General features: G+C 58.2%; 1 protein-coding gene across 2 annotated transcripts in view; it reads right to left on the bottom strand.

The window, feature by feature from the left end:
• Cfap77 (cilia and flagella associated protein 77) overlaps nucleotides 1-24,917 on the bottom strand; it is a 119,942-nt gene that overhangs the window by 51,948 nt on the left and 43,077 nt on the right. The window contains exons 3-5 of one of the 2 annotated variants that reach the window (XM_027945412.2): nucleotides 11,980-12,024; nucleotides 1,072-1,178; nucleotides 359-587 (exon numbers count right to left, since the gene is read on the bottom strand). In XM_027945412.2, coding sequence (XP_027801213.1) covers nucleotides 359-587; nucleotides 1,072-1,178; nucleotides 11,980-12,024 — 381 coding nt within the window. The remainder of the gene's footprint in view (nucleotides 1-358; nucleotides 588-1,071; nucleotides 1,179-11,979; nucleotides 12,025-24,917) is intronic. The other variant, XM_027945421.3, reaches the window with a different exon arrangement.

The following is a 24,917-nucleotide window of genomic DNA, read 5'->3' as shown; positions in this document are numbered from 1 at the left end:
TGTTGTCCTCCTGTCCTACAGGTGTGGGACAGGGAGGACAGGTGCCCGCGGCTAGTAACAGGCAGATTCCTGGTTTGAGCCAGTGCCTGGCCCCCTGGGCTGTGCTGGGGTACAGGGCACCAGCCTGCTCCTGCCCTCCCCACGTCACCACCCCTGGGGCAGAGAAAGGTCTTGACGCACACCTGTGTCTGGGCGGCGGTGGGTGGCCTGTGCACAGCCCGTCAGCACAGCCCCCTGTGAGGCCCCTGGAGTCGCGGAGCCGGGCTTTGGAGAGAGGAGGAGCCTGAGAACCACGTTTGCTCCCTGCCTGGCCAGCCCCCACCTTGCCCTCCCATCCGCCCCCGGCCAGCCTCCGTACCGTGCCTGGATGCCGTAGGTCATGTCTGGGGGCAGGGAGGGTGCGTCCTTCTTGGTCCGCCGGTCGTCCTTGTCGCTGATGCGGATGTCCTTGAGCTGCCGGTACAGGATGTTCTCCCGGGCGGTCACCAGGCCAGCCTTCACTGCCCCGCGGTTCATGGCGATATAGTTCCGGGTTAGCTCTTGGGGGCAGGTGGGCTGCTGCTTAAACACGTCCCAGTGCCCTAAGGCTGAAGGGGGACAGAACACAGGGCAGTGGTCAGCTGGGGTAAGTCACTCAGGGCCCAGGACTGAGAGGAGACAGGCCCCTGTCCCAGCAAACCTGCTGGGTGACAGCCCCAAAGGGCAGGAGCGGCACCCCAGGGATTCCACAGGGCGCCTGGCGTCCTGAGGGGGTGGCTCTCCTGCTCCTGGACCTCGGCGGGGCCCTCAAGACGTCCGTCACTGCCTGAGCAGCTCAGAGCAAGGCAGCCTTCCCTGGGCCCTCGTTCCTGCCCTGGCTCAGACCTGGACCCTGCTTGGTCCACTCCGTCTCGGCCACACTTGTCTTCCCAGGCTTGTGTCCCCGCCTGAATTGTCCTTCAGAGGAGGCCCCTCGGGTCTTCTCCGGCCCCCGGCCAGCTGCCAGGCGGCCGGCCTGGGTGGAGAGTCCAGGGAGGGGGGTGGGCCTCCCGCTACTCCCCAGGCCCCGGTGCTCCAGGCACAGCCCCTCACCTTCGGGGACCCCTCCGTCCAGCCCCCGGATGTAGAGTCCGTAATTGAAGTCAATGCCAGGCAGGCTGCAGCTTCTCTCCCGGGGCCTGCCGAGTTCAGCCTGTGGGAGAGAGAGCAGCGTGAGGGGCGGAGGCGGCCAGCCCTGTGCCCAGCCTCCAGGGCCCCGAGGTGGGCCGCCCAGGCCTCCCGAGAGGAGCCAAGCTGGGGCTGGGGACGCGGGCACCACACTGCACGGCCTGCTGGTGCCGAGAGCCGGGCAGCAGGGACGCAGCCCATCCCCGGGCGGGGAAGGAGGGCGTCACGGGAGGCCAGAGCTGGGCAAGCAGCCGTGCCGGGCGGAGCCTGGGCCTACCCCACTGGGTCTGGAGACCCGGGACCTGGGTCAAGGGGACCGGCTGGAGGCCACCAGGGGAGGGCGTCCTTCCTAGCTAACACTTCCTTCCTGCCGGGGCGGCTCAAGCCATTGTCGTGTCCCACAGGGCTGGGGACACAGTGACAGCGCCCACTGCGACCCCCTTGGCACCTGGGCAGCTCTTTCTACCCTCTGGGTCTCTGGGTCTCTGGAAAGCGCCTCCTTGACCCCCAGAAGGGGTTGGTACGGAGGAGATTGGTGCAACTTCAACCACATTGGTTTCCCCGTTGTACAGACAAGGAACAGACCCAGAGGGCCGGGCCTTTGCCCACCCAGGATGCCTTTAGGGCAGCGGCTCCCCGGGTCAGAGCCCTGCCCAGGCCCTGAGCATCGGCCTTGGTCATCCCTGAGCCCCAGACACTGAGCTGTGCCGGTCCCTCCTACGCCTTCCCCGGGTGCCACCCGTTTCCTCCCCACTCACTCTATGACAGGGACCCTGAGGTCACATCAGGCCGGGCAGCGGATGTGGCGAGCGGGGCTGGAACCCGGCTGTCTTCCACTCAGATCCACGGGCTGATCAATACCAGCCCCAGGTTCACACGGCTCCCTGGTGCCGTCGGCCTATGGACAAAGGGTGGGGGCAGAAGCAGCCCCGCTGCCCCAGGCCCACAGGCCGAGGACTGGCAGTCCTGGGTGTGGTCTCCCAGCACCTCCCCGCTCCAGCGCCCCTGGAGGTCCAGAGGGTGTGGCCGGCTTGGCCTCGCACTACCCCCGGCACCTCATCTGTGCAGGTAGGTGCGTGGAGGGGGACACTGGTTGGGGACCTCGGCCAAGGGCCGTGGATACCTTTGGAATGAACCCCCTCCCTCGGGCTGGCCGCCCAGGCCCTGCCAGATGAGCCCACTGCCCAACATCCGGAGACCCCGGAGCCCAGCAGTCGATGCCTCCACCCGGCTTCCTGGAATGCGCTGGCTCTGCCCACCCCCTCCGCAGGCCCTGCCTCTGCCCAGGACTCCCTGACCCCACCCACACTCAGCTCAGCGCTCAGGGATTCTGTCCTGTGTGACTGCGACTGAGACATCGAGTGGCTGTGTCCGTTCCCATGAGTGCACCTGCCGGGCCACCGCACTTGGGCCCTAAATGCCCACACAGCCCGAGCCACGGCTTCCACTGCCGTCTTTTTCCTGGTGGCACACGGCAGAGCCCTCTCTACTTTCCATGGTGACGACTGCAGTGTCCGAGGGCGAGGGTCGTGGCAGCGTGAGGTGGGGAGGACACACACGGGGCACAGCCTGTGTGGCTCCAGGTATGTGAGGTGCCCTAGAGGCAAAGCCACAGAGGCAGAGGGAGGTTCGCTGGTGGAGGCTGGGGAGGCCAGGAGGGCAGGCAGGAGAACTGGGTGAGGGGCCAGCGGGCGGAGATGGCCGAAGGCTGTTTTGTGGGGGACATGCGAATGCTCCTAAGTTGTGGTGGCGGAAGCACAGCTCTGAAGGTGCCGAGAGCCGTGACTTGTCCACTCTGAATGGTGAGCGCGTGGCCTGTGAGTTCCGCCTCGAATGAGGCCCCGGAAAACCACAGAGCAGCGTCCTGCCCGGTATTGCCCAGAGAGCAGCGTCGTGTCCGTCTCCCGGAGGAGAGTGTCCCAGGGCAGGGGCCAGTCCTTATTTATTTGTTAAAGTTAACTTAAACTTTGTGTATTTTATATTTTAGAGCAGGTTAATTTAATTCACAGCAAAATTAAGCGGAAGTTACAGAGACTTCAAATACACCCCGTCTGGCTTCCCCAGGGCCCGGCACCGAGGGGATGCTCATCCACGGCGGCACGGCGGCCGAGGGCTGGGCCGGTGGCGGGTGGGAGAAACGCCTGCCATAGTCCCGGCCGAGGCAGAGCAGCCTCATCTGTTCCTGAGGGCTCTGCGGGCTGGAAGTCCAAGGTCTGGCCTCTGGAGGAGGCCTGCTTCCCAGTGATCAGGTGGCGCCTTCTTGTGCATTCTCCTGGAGCCGAGGGAGCGAGCCCGTCCCTTCCTGCGGGGACCATGGTCCATCATCTGCAGTTCCTGGCCTGACCCCTCCCTCCCCTCCCATGGGGACTCGACCCCCAGGAGTGAGCAGCCGCAGCGGAGCCTCCTCGGGTTCCTCCTCGCCCTCCCCTCCTCCTCCTCAATCCCAGGCCCAGCCTTTCTGTGTCAGGGGGCGCAGGGACTTTGTTTTGAGTTCCTTCCGCTAGCCTCACCCCTCGGGCTGCAAACAAAGCTCTGGCCTCTTATTTGTTTACGAAAATGATCCAGCCTCTCCAGCGACGGCTGGGGAAGTTAATTAAAATGCGACTTCTCCAGGAGAGGCCCCGCCTCCCCGGGGCAGGTGCAGGTGGGCAGACTTCCAGCTGGCAGAGGACCGACAGACAGACTCCGGAGCTGGCTGCCACCCTCCAGTGGGTGGGGGCTGGGGAACAGGAGGCACCGCCATCTCTGTGCTTTTTAGCATGGTTGCCTGGGCTCGACAACTGTGGAAGGCTTAGGCTGCAAAAAACATCCCAACCAAAGTTTGCTCTTGCAGTCTTCCCACAAATGTTTTTTTTTTTTAACCTCTTGTGAACCAGACCCTGTGCTGAGAGCTCCAAGGTGAACAGAACAGATGCACAGCCCCTGCTGTTAACGAAACCCACTGTCTTGCAGGAAGGACAAGTAATGGCAGTCAAGTGCACCAGCAGGTGTAGTTGAGGAAAGCACAGAGTGTCCCCTCCACATGTTAAAAATCTCAGTGTACAAAAAGTGAGAGAAGACATCTGCAATGTATGTACCCAACAAAAGACTTGTATCTGTCACAAATAAAGAGCAACTACCAATCAACAAGAAAAGGGTGAACACTCCTACAGAAAAATGAGCAAGACTTGAAAAGGCACGTCATTCAAAGGATGCCCAAGTGGCCAAGACCCATATGTCAAGGTGCTCAACTTCTGGGAAACGCAAAGTAAAAAGGTCAATGCTGCTGGTGAGGATTTGGAGCAATCAAGAACACTTGTGATCTTGCCGGGACTGTCGACTGTCACAACCACCGAGGAAAATTGCTAGTGTATCCATTGAAGCTACACACGTCTGTCCTATAGTCCAACACTGCCCTCCTGGGCACCCAATAGAAACGAGCAACTGTGCCCACCCAACAAACACGTCCACGGTGAACAGCTGGACTGATGGCCAAGTGCTGGACACACCCAGAATGGCCCTCGCAGTGGAAGGTATCTGGTGTGCTCAGGCCACAGAAGGTCGTGCACTGGTGGTCCTGGGCCATGCCTGCATACTGTGAGTGTCCCAGCTTGAGAGGAGCCTGGCCTGTACCGAGTGTGTGGAGGCCAGGACTCTCTCAACGCCCTGTGCACCTGACGGCCCTCCCATGACAGGCAGGCGTGGCCCAGTGCCCCGGAGGCTGGCGGAGGCCGAGGAACCCGGGAGTGAAGCCAGAGCCAGAGTCCTGCACGGGTCCTTGCTCAGCGTGGGAGGAAGGAGCCAGGACGCGCCCCGCTGCTCCTCGCAGACCAGCCTCTGGTGTCTGGGGTCGGCAGGGGTCCCCGGGTAGGGGTAGAGACGGGGAGCTGCCAGGAGTCGGAGGGTGCAGGTCACCATGTTCCTCCACCTGGTGTCTTCACCCCAGGCCATCCTGCCCGTGGCCCTGTCCCCAGGCCACCCATCCGTGGCCTGGCCACGTGGTCCTTCCCCTCAGGTGTGTGGCCCGAGCAGCAGGCTCCCCGGTCCACACAGGAGATGCGGCTTCACGCAAGGGCTGCGGGGGAAAGAGAAGCGGGGACAGCCCCGGGTTCCACTGGGCCCGGTGCCGTGTCCCAGAGTCCCTGAGAACGCAAGGGGCCTTCCCGAGTCCTCAGACTGTCACCCGTGGGACCAGCTGAAACTTCCGAGAACCAAGCTGAGAAGCAGAGGGGGCCATTCGGAGGCACCCCCGGTTCCTCAGCCTCCTGCCCTGGCAATGACCCGCTCCCTCCTCCGCGGGTCGCACCAAAGTGCCCGCTGGCAGGAAACCCCCAGCGGTCCCTGGCTGTCCCCGGCTGTCCCCGGCCCAGGCAGAGGACACCTGTGGGCCTCGTGGAGCTGTTGGAGTCCCTGTCACCTCCTCTCTTCCACCTGTCCCCAGACGCCTCCCACACCTGAAATCCCATGGGAGCTTTAGTCCCTGAGGAGTGCGTGTCTCCGTGTCCCTAGAGGAGCCGAGAGGCACAGCAGGTTCCCCACCCCAATCATCTGCCCAGCAAGGTGGCCCAACTGGACAGCCCCATGGGCCTCATGCTCCGCGGCAGTGCCACCCACCACTGCACCTGGGGGGTGGCGTCCCTGGCCAGGCCCACCCACTCCTGCCAGTGCTCACCACGATCCTGCCAAGGGGCGTCCTGCCGGCCCCATTTCCTGGGCGAGGAAATGGAGGCCAGAGAGCTCTCGAGCTTGTCTGTCCAAAGCTACGGAGTGCCCAAGGCAGGATTCGAACACATGCCACCCTCCTGCTCCTGGCTGCCCCATCAGTGAGCGAGTGTTCAGCATCGACAGCATGGGACCATTCACTGACTCTCCTGGGCCCAGAGCCACTCCCTGCAAGGGGGGTTCTGCCCCCACAGGACGGCAGGGCTTGGACTTCTTGGCACGGTGGCTGCACACACCAGGAGCAGAGCAGACCCAGCAGCTCCCACGGAGACCCCAGGGGGCTGCTGCGATGGGCTGACGGGGCTGTGGGCGAGCTGCCAGTTCACAGGGCGTCCTGGCACACGCTTCCCGACCCGGGAGCTACGTCTTGGCTGGGCCTGGGAAGGTGGTCAGGAAAGCAGTCCCAGAATCCACAGGGATCTTGGGTTGGCATTTGGGCAGAGCTGGCCCAGAGAAAGATCCCAGGGGGAATGTGTGCTGGCGCTCCTGAGGGACAGAGGTGCCCAGCTGACCCGGGGGCTTCCAAAAGCCTGAGGAGAACCGCCGCGTGACCGAGGGGGCTGCAGGTCTCCGGGTGCCTCCAGGGCTGTGCAAAGCCAGCTCGGCCTGACAAACGGGTGCTCGGAGGAGCTCCCAGCCCTGAGCTCCGAGACGAGGGCGAGCAGTCTATGACAGCTGTCTGAGATCAGCTGCCACCGAGAAGCCAAGCCAAGCAACCTGAGGCCTCCCGGTCACTGGCTTTTCCATGGCAACCTCACTCTGACGTCCACAGAACTGATGGGACCCAGTCCCAGATCTCAGCTTTGATCAGCTCGAGGAGTCCCCAAGCAGTCTACCCCACCTGCCCAGGATAGGATGAGAAATGGCTCTTGGCAGACAAAAAAGGGGTCCTGCAGCCAGCTCTCAGGCTGGGTGGTGCAAAGGTCCTGGGGCAGATGGCAGGGCATGGAGTCTGAGAGCACCCTCCCTGCCCATGGATCTCTTAGGCCCACCACACTGTCTTGCTGAAGAAAGTGAAGATGGAAACAAGAGAACAAACATTTATTGGGCACCTCCTACATGCAAGGCTTGTGTACATCCAGGGACTGCCTTTAGCAGCCCCCTTTATTGAGTGCTTACTGTGTTGCTGAGCATGTGCTAAGAGCTTCCTGTGTTCCTCCCAGAGCTCCGCCAAGCCTCTGTGAGAGGTGGTGCCCACACCACACGGGGGGGAACCGGACACCCTTGAGACCACACCTCCCACGGTGACTGTGAGGGAGTCTGCGCCAACCCCCTGGACAGATGGGAAGTCGAGGCTCAGTCAGGGAAGGGGCTGCCGAAGCCCTCTGGCCCTCAGACCATTTCTTATGGCTGAATCCTTGTGGTATTTTGTGCAACGTCCTTGATATCGTTGGAGAGGCGTGCCTTGGTTTTCACCCGGGGGAACTGTGGAATATTGGAGGCATTTAAAGTGGCTCCTCGGTGGGAGTCCCTTGTCCCCAGGTGTTAGAATCAAGAGGCAAACGTGCGAGGCGGATCCCAGCTCGACTCTGGCCACCCCGCCCTCCCCAGCGCCTTCAACTGCCTTTTCCTGGGTTTCCTCTTCACAGAGTGGCTTGGCTGGAACACAGCTCTGGGTGACAGCTGTCCCCAGCAGCAGACAGCTTCATTAAACCTGATTAAGATGTCATCCCTCCCTGCCTTATTCCCATCTCTCAGCTCTAATTAAAACCTTCTCTCTCCCTGTCCCAGGGGTCCTGGGATTCTCCTGGCTCCTCCTCCAGCCATCGCTCCCTCCACTCGCCGCCTGAAGGACAGGCCCCGAAATGTCACTGGAACCCAGCGGACAGGCAGCCCCCAGAGGGGCCAGTGGCCAGTGCGAGAACCCTGGCCCCTCCCAGAGCGGGTCAAGGTGGTACTTCCTGCAGGTTCTGCTCTGGGGTCCTCCCTCCCCGGGACCTTGCCCAGGAGCCTTACCACAGCCTCAACCCAGGTGACCCAGCCTCGCAGCTCAAGTGCAGTCTTTTCCCTCCAGTGCCCTTTCTCAAACCCTAGTGAGTATACAACTGAAAAGGATGAAGTCTGTCGGGTGTGTTGTTCACATGGCCCCAGAGGACCCCCTGGACCAAGGACCGGGCTGTTTCCCACCTGGCAGGTCTCGAGGGGAGCTGGAGGCCCGGGGTCCTCCCTGCCCAGGACGCTCACCCCATCGAGAGCAAGCCCTGCCAAAGCACGGTCGCTCCCCGCTGGCTGGCAACCCACGCAGGGTCACTCATTGACCTCTAGTCCGCGTCTCAACTAAAGGAAGGTCGGTCCGTCGGTTGAAAAGCCTCCGCTCAAGTTTCCTGCATCCTATTAAAGCATAGAGATGTGAAAGCCCACAGTTATTGCCTGGTAGTTATTAAATAAATATCTGTACATAGCTCTACCCATGCATACAGATGCACACGCAAACACCGTGCTCAACACAGGGGTAGTTCATTATTGTAAAACAACTTAGGATCCTCGAATGAAAACCACAATATAAATGCAAATTGTGATCATTATTAGCATAGAGGATATTTATTTATTTCCATAATGAGAGGCTCAGATAAACAATCATGTAAAGTAGGCGCATTAGGCATCAAAGGACCCAGGCGTTGCCGTCGGAGAAGCCGGCTTCTTTGAACCCAGTGCGTAGTCTGAGTGGCAGTTGAACATTGCATAATGATGCTACAAAGCCACACACGAGAAGACCACATCTACGTGTGATCAAAGGCACATAAAATAATGTCAAGTGAAAAAAAGTCTCAGCAGGATCCACCACGTTACACACACCGCGGTTCCGACCGACATTTCTAAACTGTGCTGGAGAAAACGTGGAAGGAGGCAGAGCGGAACCGGCCTGCGTGCGGGTGTGTCGCCAGGGCCCAGCTTCGGGAGGATGAGACTCTACTTTTGTCATTAGAAAAGCCAAAGAGCTGAGCTAGGCTTTAGGACTCTGCGTCCTGTGCCAAGGCTCTTCAGAGTCACCAGGTCCCTGTAGCAAGTCTGTAGGGGGCCAAGGTGGCTGCGGTGGGTTCAGGGAGGCCTGGAGGGGGAGCTGGTGGCCACGTGGGAGAGACGGGAAGGCGGGCGTGTCAGTGGCGTCCTGTGGGACTGAGATGGACTCAGCTTGCCTGGCCTCCTGCCCTCACCTGCCAACCTCAGGGGCCGTTCGTTGTAGCGCTCAGAGCATCTAGGAGCCTGCTGGGCAAACAGCGGCTGCGGTCACTACCGCGCGGCCCAGAGTCACTCTGTGGCTGAGCTCCAAGGGAGCCCCGGGCCGTGGGGACGCCGCTCCAGGGTCCGGGGAGCCTGCCCTGTCTGCTCTCACGCCCTGGCTGCCTGTGCCCTGCCGCCCGCCCGGCTGCTCCCTGCTCCCTGGGGCGGCCAGCCTCCCTCTGCTGCCCGCGCTCTCTCACAGCTGATGTATGGCCCTAGCTGAGTGAGGCGGAGGTGGTGACAGGGCCCCGGTGTTCCCTCCCCTCCCCCTCGACAGCTTGAAACCAGGTCCTTCATTTGCATTTACATGATCTCGCTGTGCCGCTTATGAGATGGAGAGATTTATTTGCTACTTAGCTTGATGTTTGATCACACCCGGAGAAGGCTGCGGCAGCACAAGGCACCCGGGCACATCCGCTCTGCGCCGCGGCCTCTGGGGCCCCCTAACTCAGCAGGTTTAGGTGGATGGGGGGACAACACGCACTGCGTTTTGAAAAAAGGCAAAGGTGAGAGGTTGGGAGGAACTAACACCAAGATTTGGATTTTTTTTTTTTAAGCTATAAAAACTGGCTAGGTGTCATCTGAGATAATGAAGAGACCCAAGTCACTCCTAGGAGGTAGCCTGGGGAATGAACTCCCAGAAACTTCTCTTGGGCAAAACTGGATGTTCCTGAGGGAGGGAGGCAGTGGGCAGCATCACCCATGTGGCCACCAAACCCAAGCTTCTGGATGGACAGCAGCTCCGCCATCTGCAACCCTGTGGTCGTGACCTAACACTAGTCAATGGGGACCCAGGTCCCTTGTCTGTAAAGTGGGGACACAGCGCCCCCTAGGTCTGCACCATGGCAGACAAGAGTAAGTCACAGTCATGAGCGGTTCTGGGTGACAGGCCTGGACTTCGCAGTGGTGGGCACTCATCTGTGTCCTGGGTGATTTGCCTGTGGGGCTGCACTCTGGCCACCTGTGGGTCAGCGCCTGCTGTCCACCGTGGGTGTGCTCACGGCTGGCAAGCTCAACTGTCACAGCGGTCTGTGCCTGGCCAGATGAGGACCAGAGGTCTGCTGCTGCCAGCCCCCTACCTGTCACATTCTGAGCCCAAACAGAATCATTTGGCACATTCCGGACACACGGGGTCAGTGATGGAGAACACGGCTGTGGCCAAGCCTCCGGACGTGGAATTCTGGCTTCGTGACCCTTCGTGACCTTGAGCATGTTGCTTAGCCTCTAAGTCTCAGTGGCCTTCCCTGGAAAACAGGTCTAACAAGGGCACCCAGCTCAGAGGGCCGTGGGGGACGCTCCACAGTGCAGCTGAGTTCTTAGCAGAGGGCTCAGCAGGCTTTAGATATAAAGCAGCCGCTCCTGGAGCTGGCCGTCCTCGGTCTCTCCAGGGGGCGAAATCACTGGCGAATCCATCTCCATCAGGATGAGTAGGAGCTCACCACAAAATGACATCGGAGGGCTCCTCCAGAGCTAGAAAATCAGCACGTGACCGAGCAATTCCACTCCTGAGACGGTGCCCAAAGATGCCTTTAAGCTCATCCACACACGAGCGTTCATAGCGGCACTGTTCACGGTGGCCCAAAGGGAAACCACCCAAATGTCCCTCCACGGATGAGAAGATAAGCAAAATGTGGTCCAGCCACACAGCGGAATGTCATTCAGCCATGGAAAGGAATGGGGCCCTGGTCCATGCCACCGCGAGGACGTGCTCCCAGGACAGTATGCTAAGGGAAGAAACCGGACACGAAAGGCCACACATTGTCTATTTAGGTGAAGCGTCCAGATGAGGCTCACCCAGGGACAGAAGGCAGATTGGTGGTCGCCTGTGGGGGGTGACTGCTCGAGGCCCACGGACTCCTCTGGGGTGACGAAAGTGTCTCAGACCAAGCAGAGGGGCCAGCGGCACAGCTCGTCAAATCCACTCAGCTGCACACTGATGATCAGCTTTCTGTGTGTTCTCCGCAGGAGAAAGAACGTCGACACTCCCACAGGAAGGACACGCCATGCTCCCCTCCGGGGCATTTAGGGAACTCCTCTCTGTCCCAGGAGCCAGAGGAGACGCACATGTGTGGCTGTGGTCTCATGCTGGGGTGGCGCACTGTGGACACCTGGCTTCACTTGCAGGAAGCAGGACTGTGGGGGTGGAACGTGGGGCGCAAGGAGCAAGGCTCTGGGCTGCCATGGTCCCCTGGTTTGGTCCTCTTGCTCTGATGGTCCATATGGTGACAGCTGGGGGGCAGCATGTCTCTTGGAGCCTTCTGGGATCTCCTTGAGACTTTTGTTCCAAGGCAAGCCAGCCTGGATGGATCCCCTTACATAAGGTGTCCCTCCTCTGCTTTGGGTAGCCTCACTTTAGGAAGGCCAGCTGCCCTGCAGGGGAGAAGGAGTCCTGGACTACAAGTCCAGGGACATGGGTATAGGTCCCTGTCCACCTGCTTCCTCCCAAAGCCCCCTGGTCTGCACCAGGGACACAGGAGGAGGCCAGTGACTTCCTTGAGGTGGATGCCAAGCAGAGGACACCAGGGGGCAGGCAGCCCCTCTCCTGACCAGCTGGACAGTTGACTATTACCTGGGGCATGGAAGGGAGTGGTCACATCAGACTTGTTTTGAAGCGTGACTCTGTGACCTTCAGGAAAAAAACAAAGTTGAAGGCAGTGCCACGTGGAGGCCCTCGTCACCCCCTGGTGAGACAGAGGACCAGAATCTGGACTGTGGGCCTGACCTGTCTGAGGCTCCTGAGATGGGCATCCACTGTCCCCACCTCCTGGCATAACGGCAGGATTTAGAGCAGAGGTGAAGGGCCGCGCGGTGCCTGGCGCACAGTGGGGACGGGGGTGGGAACCCTTCTGTTCCCCTTCGACTTCAGTGTGACCCCGTTTCACAGGAGGAAGACCCCCCCCACCCCGTGAGCCTGCTTTGATGTGGACTCCAACAAGGAAAGGAATGACCGGGCCACTGAGGAGTCACCAACGGAGACCGCGGGCGCTCCTGCCTCGGGCTGATGGTGCAAGAATAAGAGCCTGTCCGTCTGGTCATCGGTCAGTTTGGCTGCCCAGGTTCAACACCGGTGAACCCAGAGTGAGCAGACTGAAGAGGAGCCTCCTGTGAAAGGAAAAGGAAAAGAAAAAAAAAAAGGAAAGAAAGGAAGGAATGGAGAAAGCAGAGGATGATCTATGTACTTTTCAAAACTTAAAACAGAAATCAAAGGAAAGCTGAACTGTTTTAAGTCTTGACAGCTGCAGGGATCATCCTGTTTGGTTACTCTATTTGTGTTTTCATTTTCTTTATGGATTCATTGAAAATCGCATCATGTAATAGGGAAGAAAAACGTTCAGTGTCCCCCCACCCCCCCATAAACCCTGTTCCTTCCCGAGAACAGATGAAGCGCCCGCGTGACTCCGGTTTTGATGTATATTTCATCATATCTCATTGATTGTAAGTTTTATTTCCATGTCAATAAGAAAAGAGCGGCATTGTGATAAATGAGAAGGAGTTTAACACGAGGTAGGAGACGCCCCGCCAGCATTGCAGGGCGTGGGGCGGAGGCAGCACCCTAAAAGGAAGCCTGTTAATGAGGCTGGGGTCGCCCGGGGACAGGACTGGAGGCTACTGATTTCAGCTCCAAACGGGGAGGACGGGACGGCCTGCCTCTTTGCAGCTGTGGGGCGGTTGGCGGTTCGCAGGCAGGTGTGTAGGAGCAGAGAGCTGCTCCTCCTCCGTCAGCAGCAGGGCAGTGGCCACTTATGGGGCCCGAGTCACCAAGTCACCGTTCCTTGTCCCTTGTGATCTGAGAAGATGGGGAAAGCCAGGGAGGGAGAGGTGCAGGGAGCGATTTGGGGGCTAATGAAGGGAGCAGGTTGGAAGATTCGCTGGGCGGTGCCTGGACAGGCTGCAGGGACGGCAGGTGGCTGGGACGACAGCACCCGGAGGCTTGCAGTCAGGGGTCCTGGCTAGGGTGCCTCAAGGTCAGGCAGCTCCCAAGGGCATTGGCAGCAAGGCTCTCACAGTCACAGGCTCCAGCGGGGCCAGCACACCCCAGGGCAGCGCCGTGGGGTGGGCAATGCAGACAGACCCTGAGGGGCTGAAAATCTGCTTGTTCCGGCTATTTTTTTAAAAAAGTGAGTGTTTAAATTTCTGAGTTTTGCGTCAGTGGGCTTTTGAGCTAATGGGTCTCAGCTGCTGTGGAGAAAGGACCTGGCCAGTACCCAGGGTGGGCCTCTGGTCGCTTGTGTAGCAGGAGCCCAGCTCCACAGAGAGGTGCCTGTTCCAGGCTCCTGTGTGGCCCCTCACTTTCCACTCCCGGCCTCTGGCCTCCTAGCTGCTCAAGCGGCAGGCCCGCCAGGCACCAAGCCACTGCCCCTCCTCATCCACTCCTGGGGCTCCTGAGCTCCTTGCTTCAATACCGCCTCCTCCGGGACCCCCCTGAATCGGCACCCGCTAAGAAACCCCGGCCCCACCATCTATTTTCCCTGCTGGCCCCACGACACTGTGACCCTTTGATGGCTGGGTGGTGGTTTCCACCACATCTGGCTCAGCAGCAGGTCTGACCCACCCACTGATGGTGTCCCGGGAGCCGGGCCCACAGCAGGCCTTCAGTCCACCCTGTTGGAGTGCCGGCAGGACAGAGTGCCAGCGTGGGGACAGAAGGATGATGTTCTGGAAGCTCTTCGACTTCTCCTCCCGGGCCTGGGCCAGCTTCTGAAATTGGGTCTGGAATTTATTCCTGAACTTTCCAGGGAGTTGAGCTCTGAGGGCCGAAGTGGGAAAGCCCTGTCCTGCCTGGCTGTGCGCCTCGAGGAGGGTGGGTTTTCTGTACCCAGTGGGAGCAGCACAACCAGGCAGCTTCCAGCCTGTGACCACGTCCACACAGACCGGGGCCAGGTGGGGCCGGAAAGGAGGAGGACGTCCAGGATGGCAGACCCGAGGTCACCTGTCTCCCCTCCTCTGTCCTCAGAGTTCCCCTTTGTAAAATGAGGAGCTGAGTTCTCTGATATCTGGGGCCCTTCCGCTCTGCCATTCCTTTCTGGAACATGTCTAGATCCACATCATGTAGATCCACATCTTCTAGACCCACGTCGCCTGCTTCTTGCATTCGGGAAGTCAGTCCAGCGCCGTGGGAGGGTTTGCAGCCCATCAGATCTGGGCAGCAGAGTCAGCTCTCCTGCTTGTGCCCTGGGGCAAGACCTCAGCCCGATCTCTAAGCCTGGGGTCTGGCGAGACTCTTCAGTGCCCCTCATGTGGCAAACCATGCCAAATGTCTTCAGCTGGAACAGGTGCCGGGGACTGCGGGAGCCAAGTGAAGCCGCCGTCCCACCACCATCAGCGCCCCTGCCCCTGGGATGGACGGCTCACGCGCACCATCGCTAGCTACCCGGGCTGCCCTGGGATGGTGCTCGGGCCCTGGGATGGTGCTCGGGCCCTGGGACGGTTCACCATGGGGCTGTGAGCCCCAAGCCACTTTGAGGAGCCCCGCTGGGTTAGGGGGAGGTCCCTGGAGGCCGAACTGCACCAGCTAGGCCTGGGAACTGTGGAGGAACGGCAGGACGGAGACCAGCCACTCAGGCCGGGGCACCCATCTGCCTGGCAGGTCTCCACAGATGACAGCTAGAAATGACATGGCTCTGTGTTCAGGGCAAAAGATGGCCAGGTGCCGCAAACCCAGGTGAGGGCCGCCCCGGGTGACTGAGGGCGGCTCCCCAGGAGCAGCAGGGTTGTGCAGCCCAGGGAAAGGTCCCCAACACACGGCAGGATCGCTACGTGTGAGGTCTGATCGTCCTCAGCTCAGTCTTGGAAAGGCCGGCACTCTGCGGGGCTCTGGCGATCATGGGAGAATAAAGAAGAACGAGGGTTCCCTTATTGTGGGGGACGCCCGCGACAGTCTTGATCCAACTTATAAAAGAGACAGATTTGGTGCAACTGAATAATTTTGCTCTTCGCTGCAGAAAATCAGGAATGCTGGTCATACTCCACGGCTGGAGTGAGCTCAGCGCCGGGCGGAGACCAGCCTGTAATTACCAAAATAGGAAAAGAGCAGCGTTTTGTAATGAATGACAAGCTGCTGAGTGGAAATCTAATTTGGTCTAATTAAGCAGCCTTTTGTGAGGATTTGTCTTTAGATGAAAAGGGGGAGCAGGAGATCTAAATGCAAATGAAGCCCACGGTTTGGGTTTTAAAGGGCCAGGCTGAGGAGAGCTGGGCCCTTGTCTCACCCAGACCCCGCTGTCTGGTCTCTTCCCTCCCACGTCTTCTCATGTAAGACCCTCAGCCCACAGAGCTGCTGGGGAGCTTTGGCTCCAGCCCTCCAAAGGGCAAGCTAATATTGTGTGGACCAACCTCACGTTGTTAGCGTGGACCAACTGGCCTGGCCCAGGCCCCAGATAAATCCCCACCTCCCCATTAGACAGGACATGCCAAGAGCCAAGAGGTCGGGATGCCTCCCAGGAGCTGGGACGCACAGGGCGTGGTCCACCCAGAACTGCGGCCCATCCCTCAGCGCACGTTGGTGGCTGCTCTCCCCCAACCTCAGACCCGGCAGGTTGGCCAAGGTGCTCAGTACCCTCACACCGATTCCACGGTCTCCCGTCTGAGCCTTTCTCTTAGTTTTCAAGGAAATTGCAAAATCTGGACCTTTTTCATCTTCTGGACTAGAAGGAATGGAGTGAGGGAGCAGGTGGCTGTGGCCAAGCGTATCTGGCTGGGCCACGTCATGAGCCCTCCTTTGTGACCACTGGTGGGATTCACAGCCCCCGACCCGTCCATCCGAGTTTGGGCAGCCCTCCCCTCACCCCACAAGCTTGCTTTGGCCTGTGGAATGCCCGAGACGGGGGGCTGGAGGAGGGACAGGAAGGCTCAGAGCACTGTGTGGAGAGTAGAGGGGTCAGCTGGTCTGGAGGACAGCAGCAATGTGAGCTGTGCCACTACTATGTGCCCAGTGCCTTGACCAGGCCCGAGTACGTGATTCCTGCTGACCCCTTGACCTGCCTGACCTGGCTGCGCCTGTGACTGGCCTCAGCCCCTCGCAGTAGCCCCGCAGCACCAGCCGCCAGCCGCGCATTCCACTAGAGGGTCTCTCTCATCGTCTTTGTCTTCTCGCTGAAACGTCAGCGCTGTGTGGCAGAGACTGGTGTATTTTTTGTTTCCTGCTCTGTTTCCAGTGCTGGGAATAGTTCTTGGTGTAGAGTAGGTGCCCAGTGCATCTTCCAGTGAGGGAATGAGAGACTCCTCCTCCTGTGAAGCAGGTCTACACTTGTCCTGGCTTTCCAGGTGAGTGCTCAGAGAGGTCACCCGGCTGATCACCTGGCTGGTACCTGCTGGCCTTCCTGTCACCTGGCACACAGACGGGACAGCCAGCTCAATGTGAGACACTGAGGAAAACACAAGAGGCTGTGGACGCTCTGGCAGCCCCAAGGTCTGCAGAGTGACCGTCACTGACAGGGATCAGAAGATCTTCCCAGGGCATCTGCCTTCTGGCCCCCAGCCACCTCCTCGGTGCTGGTCTCCTATGAGTGCTACAACAAATCGCCGGAACTTGGTGGTCTGAGACCGCAGGAACACGTCTCTCGCATTCCAGGCCAGAGGCTGAAGGGAGCTCCCAGCAAACGTTCTCTGCGGGCGGTCCCCCGTGCTGCTTGGCTCGCAGCCGCGCCACGGGAATCTCAGCTGCTTCCCCCTGGCCTGCTCCCGGGACCCTGCCTCCCCTGCCATCTGGCATGGTATCTTGAGATCCCTGACTTAATGACATCTGCAAAGACCCTATTTCCAAATAAGGTCATATTCACAGGTACCGGGGTTAGACCCTGGCCCTATCTTTGGGGGGACACTGTACAACCCACCATGCTCTCCAGCCTCAGGGCACCGCAGTGTGTTCCGGTCACTGACAGGGATAAGCTCAGAGGGGCACCTGTCCACAGGGTGATGCATGGTGAGTCGTGGGCACCACCCAGTGCCATGCACTGTGTCCAGGTGGCCCAGCCTGACATCGTGGGCCCACTACTGACCACCGCTCACACAGAGACAGATCAGAGCCCAAAGAGAGAGGCTGAGTTCTGGGGGCCCAGAGCTCTCCACCCAGCTCCCCCACAATGCCCAGGAAGCTGGGGTCCCGTGGGGAAGGTCTCAGACAGTGTGGTCAGTGAGGCAGCCAGGGGGGGTCAGTGATAGTTTCCTGGTGTTTGACCTGGAGGGGCATTTGGGAGGTGTCCAGCCTAGGGACCAAGTGTGGGGCACCCGGGGAACAGAGGGGAGTGGCTGGTAAGGGAAAGGTAACGTGCTGCAGGGATTCCGCGAGACAGCGAGCTTGAGGGCCTGGCAGAAGAGGCCAACCTCCCAGAAGAGGCCAACTCAAAATGCTGAGCAGAGACCCGGGCCGCGTGTCACAGTATGTGCCAGTTCTGCAGAAAACCTGAACGGGACACATAGCAAACGGTCCAGGTGACCAGGGCAAAGATGAGTAATGGCGCCAGACCTTGCCAGGCTCGCTTGACAGGTGATAGGGAGCCACGGGGAGTGGCAAGTCAGTGGTCCTCCAGTGATCAATACTGCAGTTTAGGAAAGGCAGACTGGTGGTCAGCACAGGAGGAACTGGAAGAGAGAGTGAGCAAGAGGTGCACCCGGAGCCTGGTTCTACACTCCAGGGGTGAGGTGGCAGGGTCTGAGCCACTCTCAGGTCCCGCCCAACACAGTGGAAAAATGCGAGCTGCTTGACTTCTGTTCCCAGCACCTCCAAAGATGAGTGGATCAAGGGAAGCTGCTTGGCCTTCCTCCCGAGGCGTGCGGGCCAGGAGAATTTAAGGCCGTTCAGAGAAGGTTATCTGCTCAGCTTCAAAGTAGGCTCCCTCCCACCCCTAGGTTCCCTGGGCAGGGAGGCCGGTCAGGGGCTGGACCTGCCTGGGGTCCTATGACGTCCCCATCTGCAGACCCGCCTTGGCGCTGGGACCCATGGTGAGCTCAGAATAAGAACGGAGCATCTGCTCTGCCCAGGTGTGTCTTTCCCCTCCAGATGCGTGATGCCGACCTGGGCTTCTCCAGCCACCTGCGGGGTCTGCCCATCAGGAAAGCCTGATGTGAAAGGTTGGGAAAGAAGCTGCAGAGGACAGACCCACGCTTGCTGGACGGTAGAAAATCTGATTGGTCCCCCCGGGAAGACCTCTCCGGCTAGGCTGATGCTGCCAGCAGGTGACAAAAGCCTCTTGTCCAGAACCGTCTCCAGTCGAACAACGAGAGAGTCACAGTGGTTGTCCGAAACGGCTGGTTCCCTTCATGGAGAACGACCTCGGCAGGACTCGACGTCTTTAGTATTCTATACCCAGAATTCCCACAAGAAATCAAATGTAATCCTCTTTAAGAAGCTTTAAATAATTTTGAGCTTTCTTATTGACTTATTAAAATGCAGCTTAAAACGCGCCTTCAATGCGATCCTTTTACAAGGGTCAGGGATGTAAAGTTGGAGGAATATGATTAGTGGGTTAGCTGGAAGGGTGGCTCCGTCGCATCTGATTTTGACTATTTCAGAGAAAACTTCCCTGGGCATCGGATCGGCCCCAAGTCCTGTGGCCATTCCAGACTTCCTCTGAACCGTGAGCCTCCCGTGCCCACCATGATTTGGTGGTTCCCCAGCCTTCTCTGTGCAGAGAACCATACCACCTGCCTCCACACTCAGCTTCCCTTGCCACCCTCCCCCAGTGCTACCTCTGTGAGCACCCATTGGTCTCAACGTTTTTAGACACACTTTTGCTGCTGGTTTTGGAGTGCTTGGGTCATCCCAAGGGTGGCCTGTGACCCTGCATGCTGAGTGACATGGAGCAGCCATGAACCACCCATTGCACATGAGCACCACTCCTCCCTGGGAAGAGCACACCCAGAGTCACAGCTGGGTAATTGTGGGTTCGGGTGAGCCGATAAACCAGGGAGCAGGGGACTGCCCCAGGCCCTCCTGAGCATGCGCCTGCCCAACAGGGAGCTGAAGTGAACAGGGGCTGGGAAAACCACACTCTTGCAGGCAAGGATCCCCCAGACCATACGCATGCCCTGCTTCCACCAAAGACAGATCTTACGTGCACCACAAACTTTGTTCTTAACCAGGCAAGACTTTTATAAATGTGAAACTCACAAGAGGCAAGCCACCCTCTGTAGGACAGTGTGACATCTGCAGGGGACCCCAGCTCCCTCCCTAGGGCTGTCGGCTGGGGTTTTCAAGAGAGGACCTGTCATCTGGATGGGAAGGAGCTCTCGAGGGTAGCGACAGCCCCATCATACCCAGGAACCTCCCATGCCCAGCTGGCAAAACCCCAGGGACCTGGCCTTCAGCTTTCCCTCTCCGATTTGGCCTGGAATCCCTCTCTGGATACGGGAGCATCTGCTGGGCGAGTGACTGCTGGGTCGGTGTCTAGGCTCAGGAGCTGACTGCCTGTGTTGCAATCCAAGCTTTTGTTTCTCATCTGCTGAACAACCTCGCCCACCTCCCCTCAGCCCTCTCTGCCTCAGTCTTCCCAGCTGTAACTCGGGGGCGCCCCAGAGAAGCCCCCTGCAAGGGTTTTCACGAGGCTCAGACCAGAGAATGCTTGCCAAGTGCCAATGTAGGAAATTGCTGGTTCCGTGGGTCCAGATTGGGGAAACCCTGGTGATTCCAGATGGTTCAGTACCATTCTCTGCCCTGTGCCTGTGGTGAAGCTCACAGCTGATGCAGAGCTGATTCGAGCCATGCTCCGGGGTCCCAGGGCCTCTGCCTGTGCTCTGCACCCCCCGCTGCTGCATGGTGTAGGCGCATGGCAGCCAGGCCCCCACGGCCCACACCGAAGCCTGGCTTCTTCATCCTACATAACAGAGCCACACAAAAGTCCCCCTAACTGGCCAGCCACCCCATCACAGAAACCTCCCTGAGTGTCATCATGACATACAACAGATCGTCTAGCGTCACATGTGTTCAGGTGCTAGGCTCGGTTCTGGGAATGGAGAAGTGAGACCTGTGGGGCGTCTGCCTGGGAGCTGGGCTCCACTGTCCAAAACAGCAGATAAAAACCCAAGTGCTGGGCTGTGGTTGTGGCTCAAGTGGTAGAGCGTTCGCCTAGCACGTGTGAGGCACTGGGTTCAATCCTCAGCACCACATAAAAATAAAATAAAGATATTGTATCTACCTAAAACTAAAAAAATAAATATTTTTTTTTAAAAAAACCCAGGTACTCAGTGACATTCAAATGTCAGGTGAGCAATGAATGGCTTTTTGATATAAGCATGTCTCAACATCATATGGACCATATTTATTATTGCATGGGACATACTTGTTATTCACTGTGTATGTGGAGTTTGAATTTAACTGGACGCCTTGCATCTTCTCCAGGTAAGGACAACCCAAAGAAAACCCCAATCCATCCTTAGAGGGGGGCCAAGGGCTGTTTTCATCCTTATCAGAAATCATCTGGAATTGTGCAGCGGCTCCTGCCCACTCCTTCCTGGTGCATTATCAAGTGACCGGGGTACCTTTGTCATTCAGGTAAAAATTGGGCTCCCCTGAAAACAGATTGTTCCTAGAAAAAGAAAAAAAAAAGCCTCGTCTTGCTGGTTGACTGTCGTCGGGGCTGGCCAGGTCCCCGTCACCAACCTACCTGGTTATGTTCACAGCCCCGTGGAAAACATCCCCCAGTGGAAGAAACGTGAGACTCTCAGGAGCAGCTTGGGGTTGGTGCAGGGCCTGTGGTGTGGCCGTCGACTGGTGTGCGAGAGGGGTCTGTAAGGCACCAGGAAGGAGCGGGCAGGCGGGGCTGCCTGTGGCTCCTGGACCTGGACCTGCAATCTGCTATGAGGTTCTGGGTGGGTGGGTTTGTAGCCACCTTGTCCAGGTCATTGCGTGGGAATGTCCCAACCTCTGCCTCTCCACCAGCATCATTTCCGGCTGGGGTGGCGCGATCCTGTGTGGCCTTGGCTTTCCTGACCACCCCATTGCTTCAGGGCTGCCTGGGTCCTTGGAGCTGTGCCCCACCTGCCGGTCAGACTCAGTCCCTCGTCACTGGAGGCACGAGCCTCCGGCCCGGGTACTTGGGGGGCCTGCAAAATGTTTTCATTTCCAAACAGAAGGGGAAAATAAACACATTCACTTATAAATTATCATTTTAAATTTCTCTCAATGCATCCCTGAAGGCAAAACTGAGCATTTGGCTTGCTTGGGAAATAGGCCACATTTCGTTCTCAGAGAGAACAGAGCACTGCTGCCCAGCAGGCACCGCACAACCCGGCCGAGAGGGCTTTGAGGGGTAAGGACACCTGGCTGCCACCCTCTCTGACCACTTTGCCACCCGTAGCCCCTGGAGGTTCAGCTCTCTGGCCACCCCTTGCTGGGGTACTTCCCTCCTGGGGTCCTAACAACTGTAAGATGGCCACTGCCGCACCCCCTGCTCAGCGCATCCCAGGCGCCCACTAAATGGTGGTTCTCTATCCTACACCAAGTGGTAGTCATTACTGTCATTACTGCACGCTGGGATGTCTTTGAAATGCCCACTTAAAGACTAGGGAGCAACTGGTGGAATCTGAATGAGGCCTGTGAATAGGCCGAGGTAGGTTTCTGGGTTTTGCAGTTTCGTGAGTTATTAAGGTGGTCACCCTGGGGGCGGCTGTGAGGAAGGTACTTGGTGCAATCTTTCTTTTTTAAAAACAGATGGGCAGATGAAATAAACTTCAGAGAGGAGGATGCCGAGGCCAGCGAAGGCTGGAAGGGCTTTGCAGATAACTCCGGCTTTCTGGAAACGGGGATGAGCCTGTGGGTCCCCTCCCCCCCGCCCCTGTTCAGCTGCCGTGGTATTTCCCTTCATTATGCCAGCGCCTCAGAAGTAAACCTCTCTAATTTCCTACACCACAGCTATTTATTTAAATGCTAACTCACATTATGAAGTGATAATCCACACGCGCAGGAGATAATTTATGAAGCATTTAAATTAAGAGGAGCAGCTAATTGGGAGCATGTGTCTTGTAAGCCTTGCTAACACCAGAAAACTACAAATTAGGGGGATGGAAGAGGGTTTCATCTTGCCTCCGTCTTCTTTTGTAAGGTACTTGGGGGGCGGGATGTCTCTGTGATTGCATAGGCGGCCCCCCACTCCCCGAAGCTGCACCTCTACCCTGGCCTCAGCTTCTCCCGGAGTCCTCCTGTCCCAGCAGGTGGACCCCCCCACCACCATCCCCTTGGATTCTCCACTCCATTGAAAAAGTGCAAGTGGCCCAGATTGGTACTTTTCACCAGGCCCAGTGACACACACCTACTTGGGAAGCTGAGGCAGGAGAATCACTTGAGCCCAGGAGTTTGAAGAGTTTTGACCTCTTCTCAAAAAAAAAAAAAAAAAAGGTCTACTTTTTAGGCATTTATACCTATTGACGAAAGAGAGGCAACTTGAGGGAAGGGGCAAGAAGCTGGAAAATATAAACTGGGATCGTTTTAGAGTTACTCTGACTCTTCCCACTTCAGATCAGGCCATCCTGATCTGAATCCAGAGGCTGAGTTAGCCTGGGTGCTTATCCACAAGGACATGGTGCGTTTGCCCACTGTTTCCTTCAAAGTCGTTAAATGAACAGCCACTATGTGGAAGCACTGGGGACAGAGCAGCCAGCAAAATAGAGACACTGCAGTCCCCGGTCACCTGAGGCTCACATTCCAACCACAAAGACGAATTTCGCAGGACCCAGCATTTGATTCCCTGCCTCGGGTGTCAGACAGTGCAGGCTACTGTCAGGTGAGGGCTGTGGCCACTCTGCCATGGTCCTGGAGACATCCCAGGGGAGGGGGGAGGAGCCGGTGGGAACGGAGAGGCCACACTGCAGCAGCCCCCATGCTCTCAAGCCACATTGAGATGTGGCAGCCCAATCCTAGAGTTTGTGAGTGATTGACACTTGCGATTTCAGAAGCGTGGTCCAAAAAGAGGAATGAAATCCACCGGTTCGTAATGTTTACGTTGATTACACGTTGGAGTGAGGCCATTTTGGACAGAGAGGGTTGAATAACGTGATTAAAATGACGTCCACGGGTTTCCTTCCCCCTCCTCCACAGTGGCTCTGGGACCCTTCATACCACACGAGCCGCGGATGCTGCTTTCCTGTGGGCTGGAGCTGCCCCGGAGCTGCCCGCTCCACAGCCGGTGACACTCGGGAACCGGACAGCTCTGCAGACAGGTGTGTCCCACTGGCCCTCAGCTCTACCTGTCAGCTCTGTAGCCTGGTGAGTCGTTTAACTTCTCCGGCCTGGGTTTCCGCCTCTGTGAGATGAGGGACATCAGGAGCGTCCCTGGGAGGAGGTCCACAAAGGCCCAGTCTCCTGACCCACCTGGCTCATGCCGAGGTGAGCATGGCTACGGACGCGCTAGGCACCGACCAGGAATGTAGCACATTTCCTTCAAACACGAATTTTTAAAATGCTCGTGATCATATTAGGTACCGTCTTCTGGAAAGACCTGAGAGTCTTCACGGATGGGGAAGAAGCTGGCCTTCCTCGGGGGACCTCACGGTAGGAGAAGCAGGCTGAGAGGAGGCACCAGGTGGACACTCCTCTTTCCCATCTCCTGCCCAGCCCCTCTGCCTCTGTCCAGGAGGAAGGAGGAGTTCGGCCAGGCCATGCCTAGCTCAGAGCACCCGGGGCAGCGTTCAGGCCTTTCCAGGACAAGCCGGGGAGACTGAGCCTCCTCCCCGTTGGCAGCCCCATTTGTTAATGCAGACTCCAGGGGCCCCGTGTCTGTTCTCAGGTCTGATTTCCTGCTTCTCTTGAAGCCCCAACCTGCTTCCAGAGCCCTGGGCTGCATGCGCAGAAGGTGAGGAGGACACTGCAGGGCGCACTTCACCACGTCTGTGGGCCGCCCTCTGTGTCACTGGGCTGGTGTCCCTTTTCTCCTGCGCCACTGGGGTGCTCTATTGGCCAGGCTGGCTCCTCTAGTGTGAGTGACCTGGAACATCCAGCCCATGGCCAGAGGGACACTGAGATCCCCACCTCATCCAGAAGTCCATTTGGATGTCCTGCAGAGAGTAAGCTCCCTGAAGACAGCCCGGGTCTTTCTCCGCAGCACCGGGAACAGCACCTGCCACCGGAGCAGGGTGCACCGGAAGAGGCAGCTGGAAAAGGCTGGGAATGGGAAGGCAGTTGGGCACACGTGGCTGCAGGGGACTGAGTCGGCCACCTGTGAAGGGCAGGTCTCAGCACCTGTGACACTTGACTGTGTGGGGACCCTTCAGCCCCCAACCACACCCTACGGAGAGTTGTGCACCTATGCACCAACCTCTTTCATAACCTTGAGAAACGAGACGACATACATGACCATGGATGTCCTGGGCTGGCATGGGGAGCAGAATCGTGTTCTCTGGGACAGCCATTATCAAGGAGGGAGGTCACCCCTGCTGTGGGAAGGTTGTGCCTGAGAGACAGACCGTGGAGCCGAGTCCCACATGTGGAAAAAGGGTACAGGAGGGTAGGAACACTTGCATATATTTAAAATTTTTCTGGAGTAACTCAGAAGCAGCGCCCCCCAGAGACCACCCCACCCCCCAGGAAACAAGGCTGGGCTTCTCTCTCGGTCCCAGGGGGCTGCTCCCTTCCTGCTGCTACAGCACTGAGTTCCGTGAACAAGGCCAGACACGGAAGCAGCCAGCTCACACTGGGAATTGGGAGACCCACTGTGTGACAGTTACTAATCGCTCCCTCTCTGAACCTCTTTCTTCTCTCCCATAAAATGAAGCAGCGGAGATGTTCAATAAATAGATATCAGGTACCTGCCGTGTGCGAGGGACCACAGAGTCCTATCTGGGTTTCCTTGATTTCTCCTCCTCTTTAACATTTGCAGAGAAAACTGGAAAGGACCCTTGGGGCTTTTAAAAAATGCTTA

The sequence above is a fragment of the Marmota flaviventris genome, chromosome 13, assembly GCF_047511675.1.
Source record: "Marmota flaviventris isolate mMarFla1 chromosome 13, mMarFla1.hap1, whole genome shotgun sequence".
NCBI classification, from domain to species: Eukaryota; Metazoa; Chordata; class Mammalia; order Rodentia; family Sciuridae; genus Marmota; species Marmota flaviventris.
The sequence above is the reverse complement of the archived record's forward strand: the minus strand, read 5'-3'. Positions and strand labels throughout refer to the sequence as shown.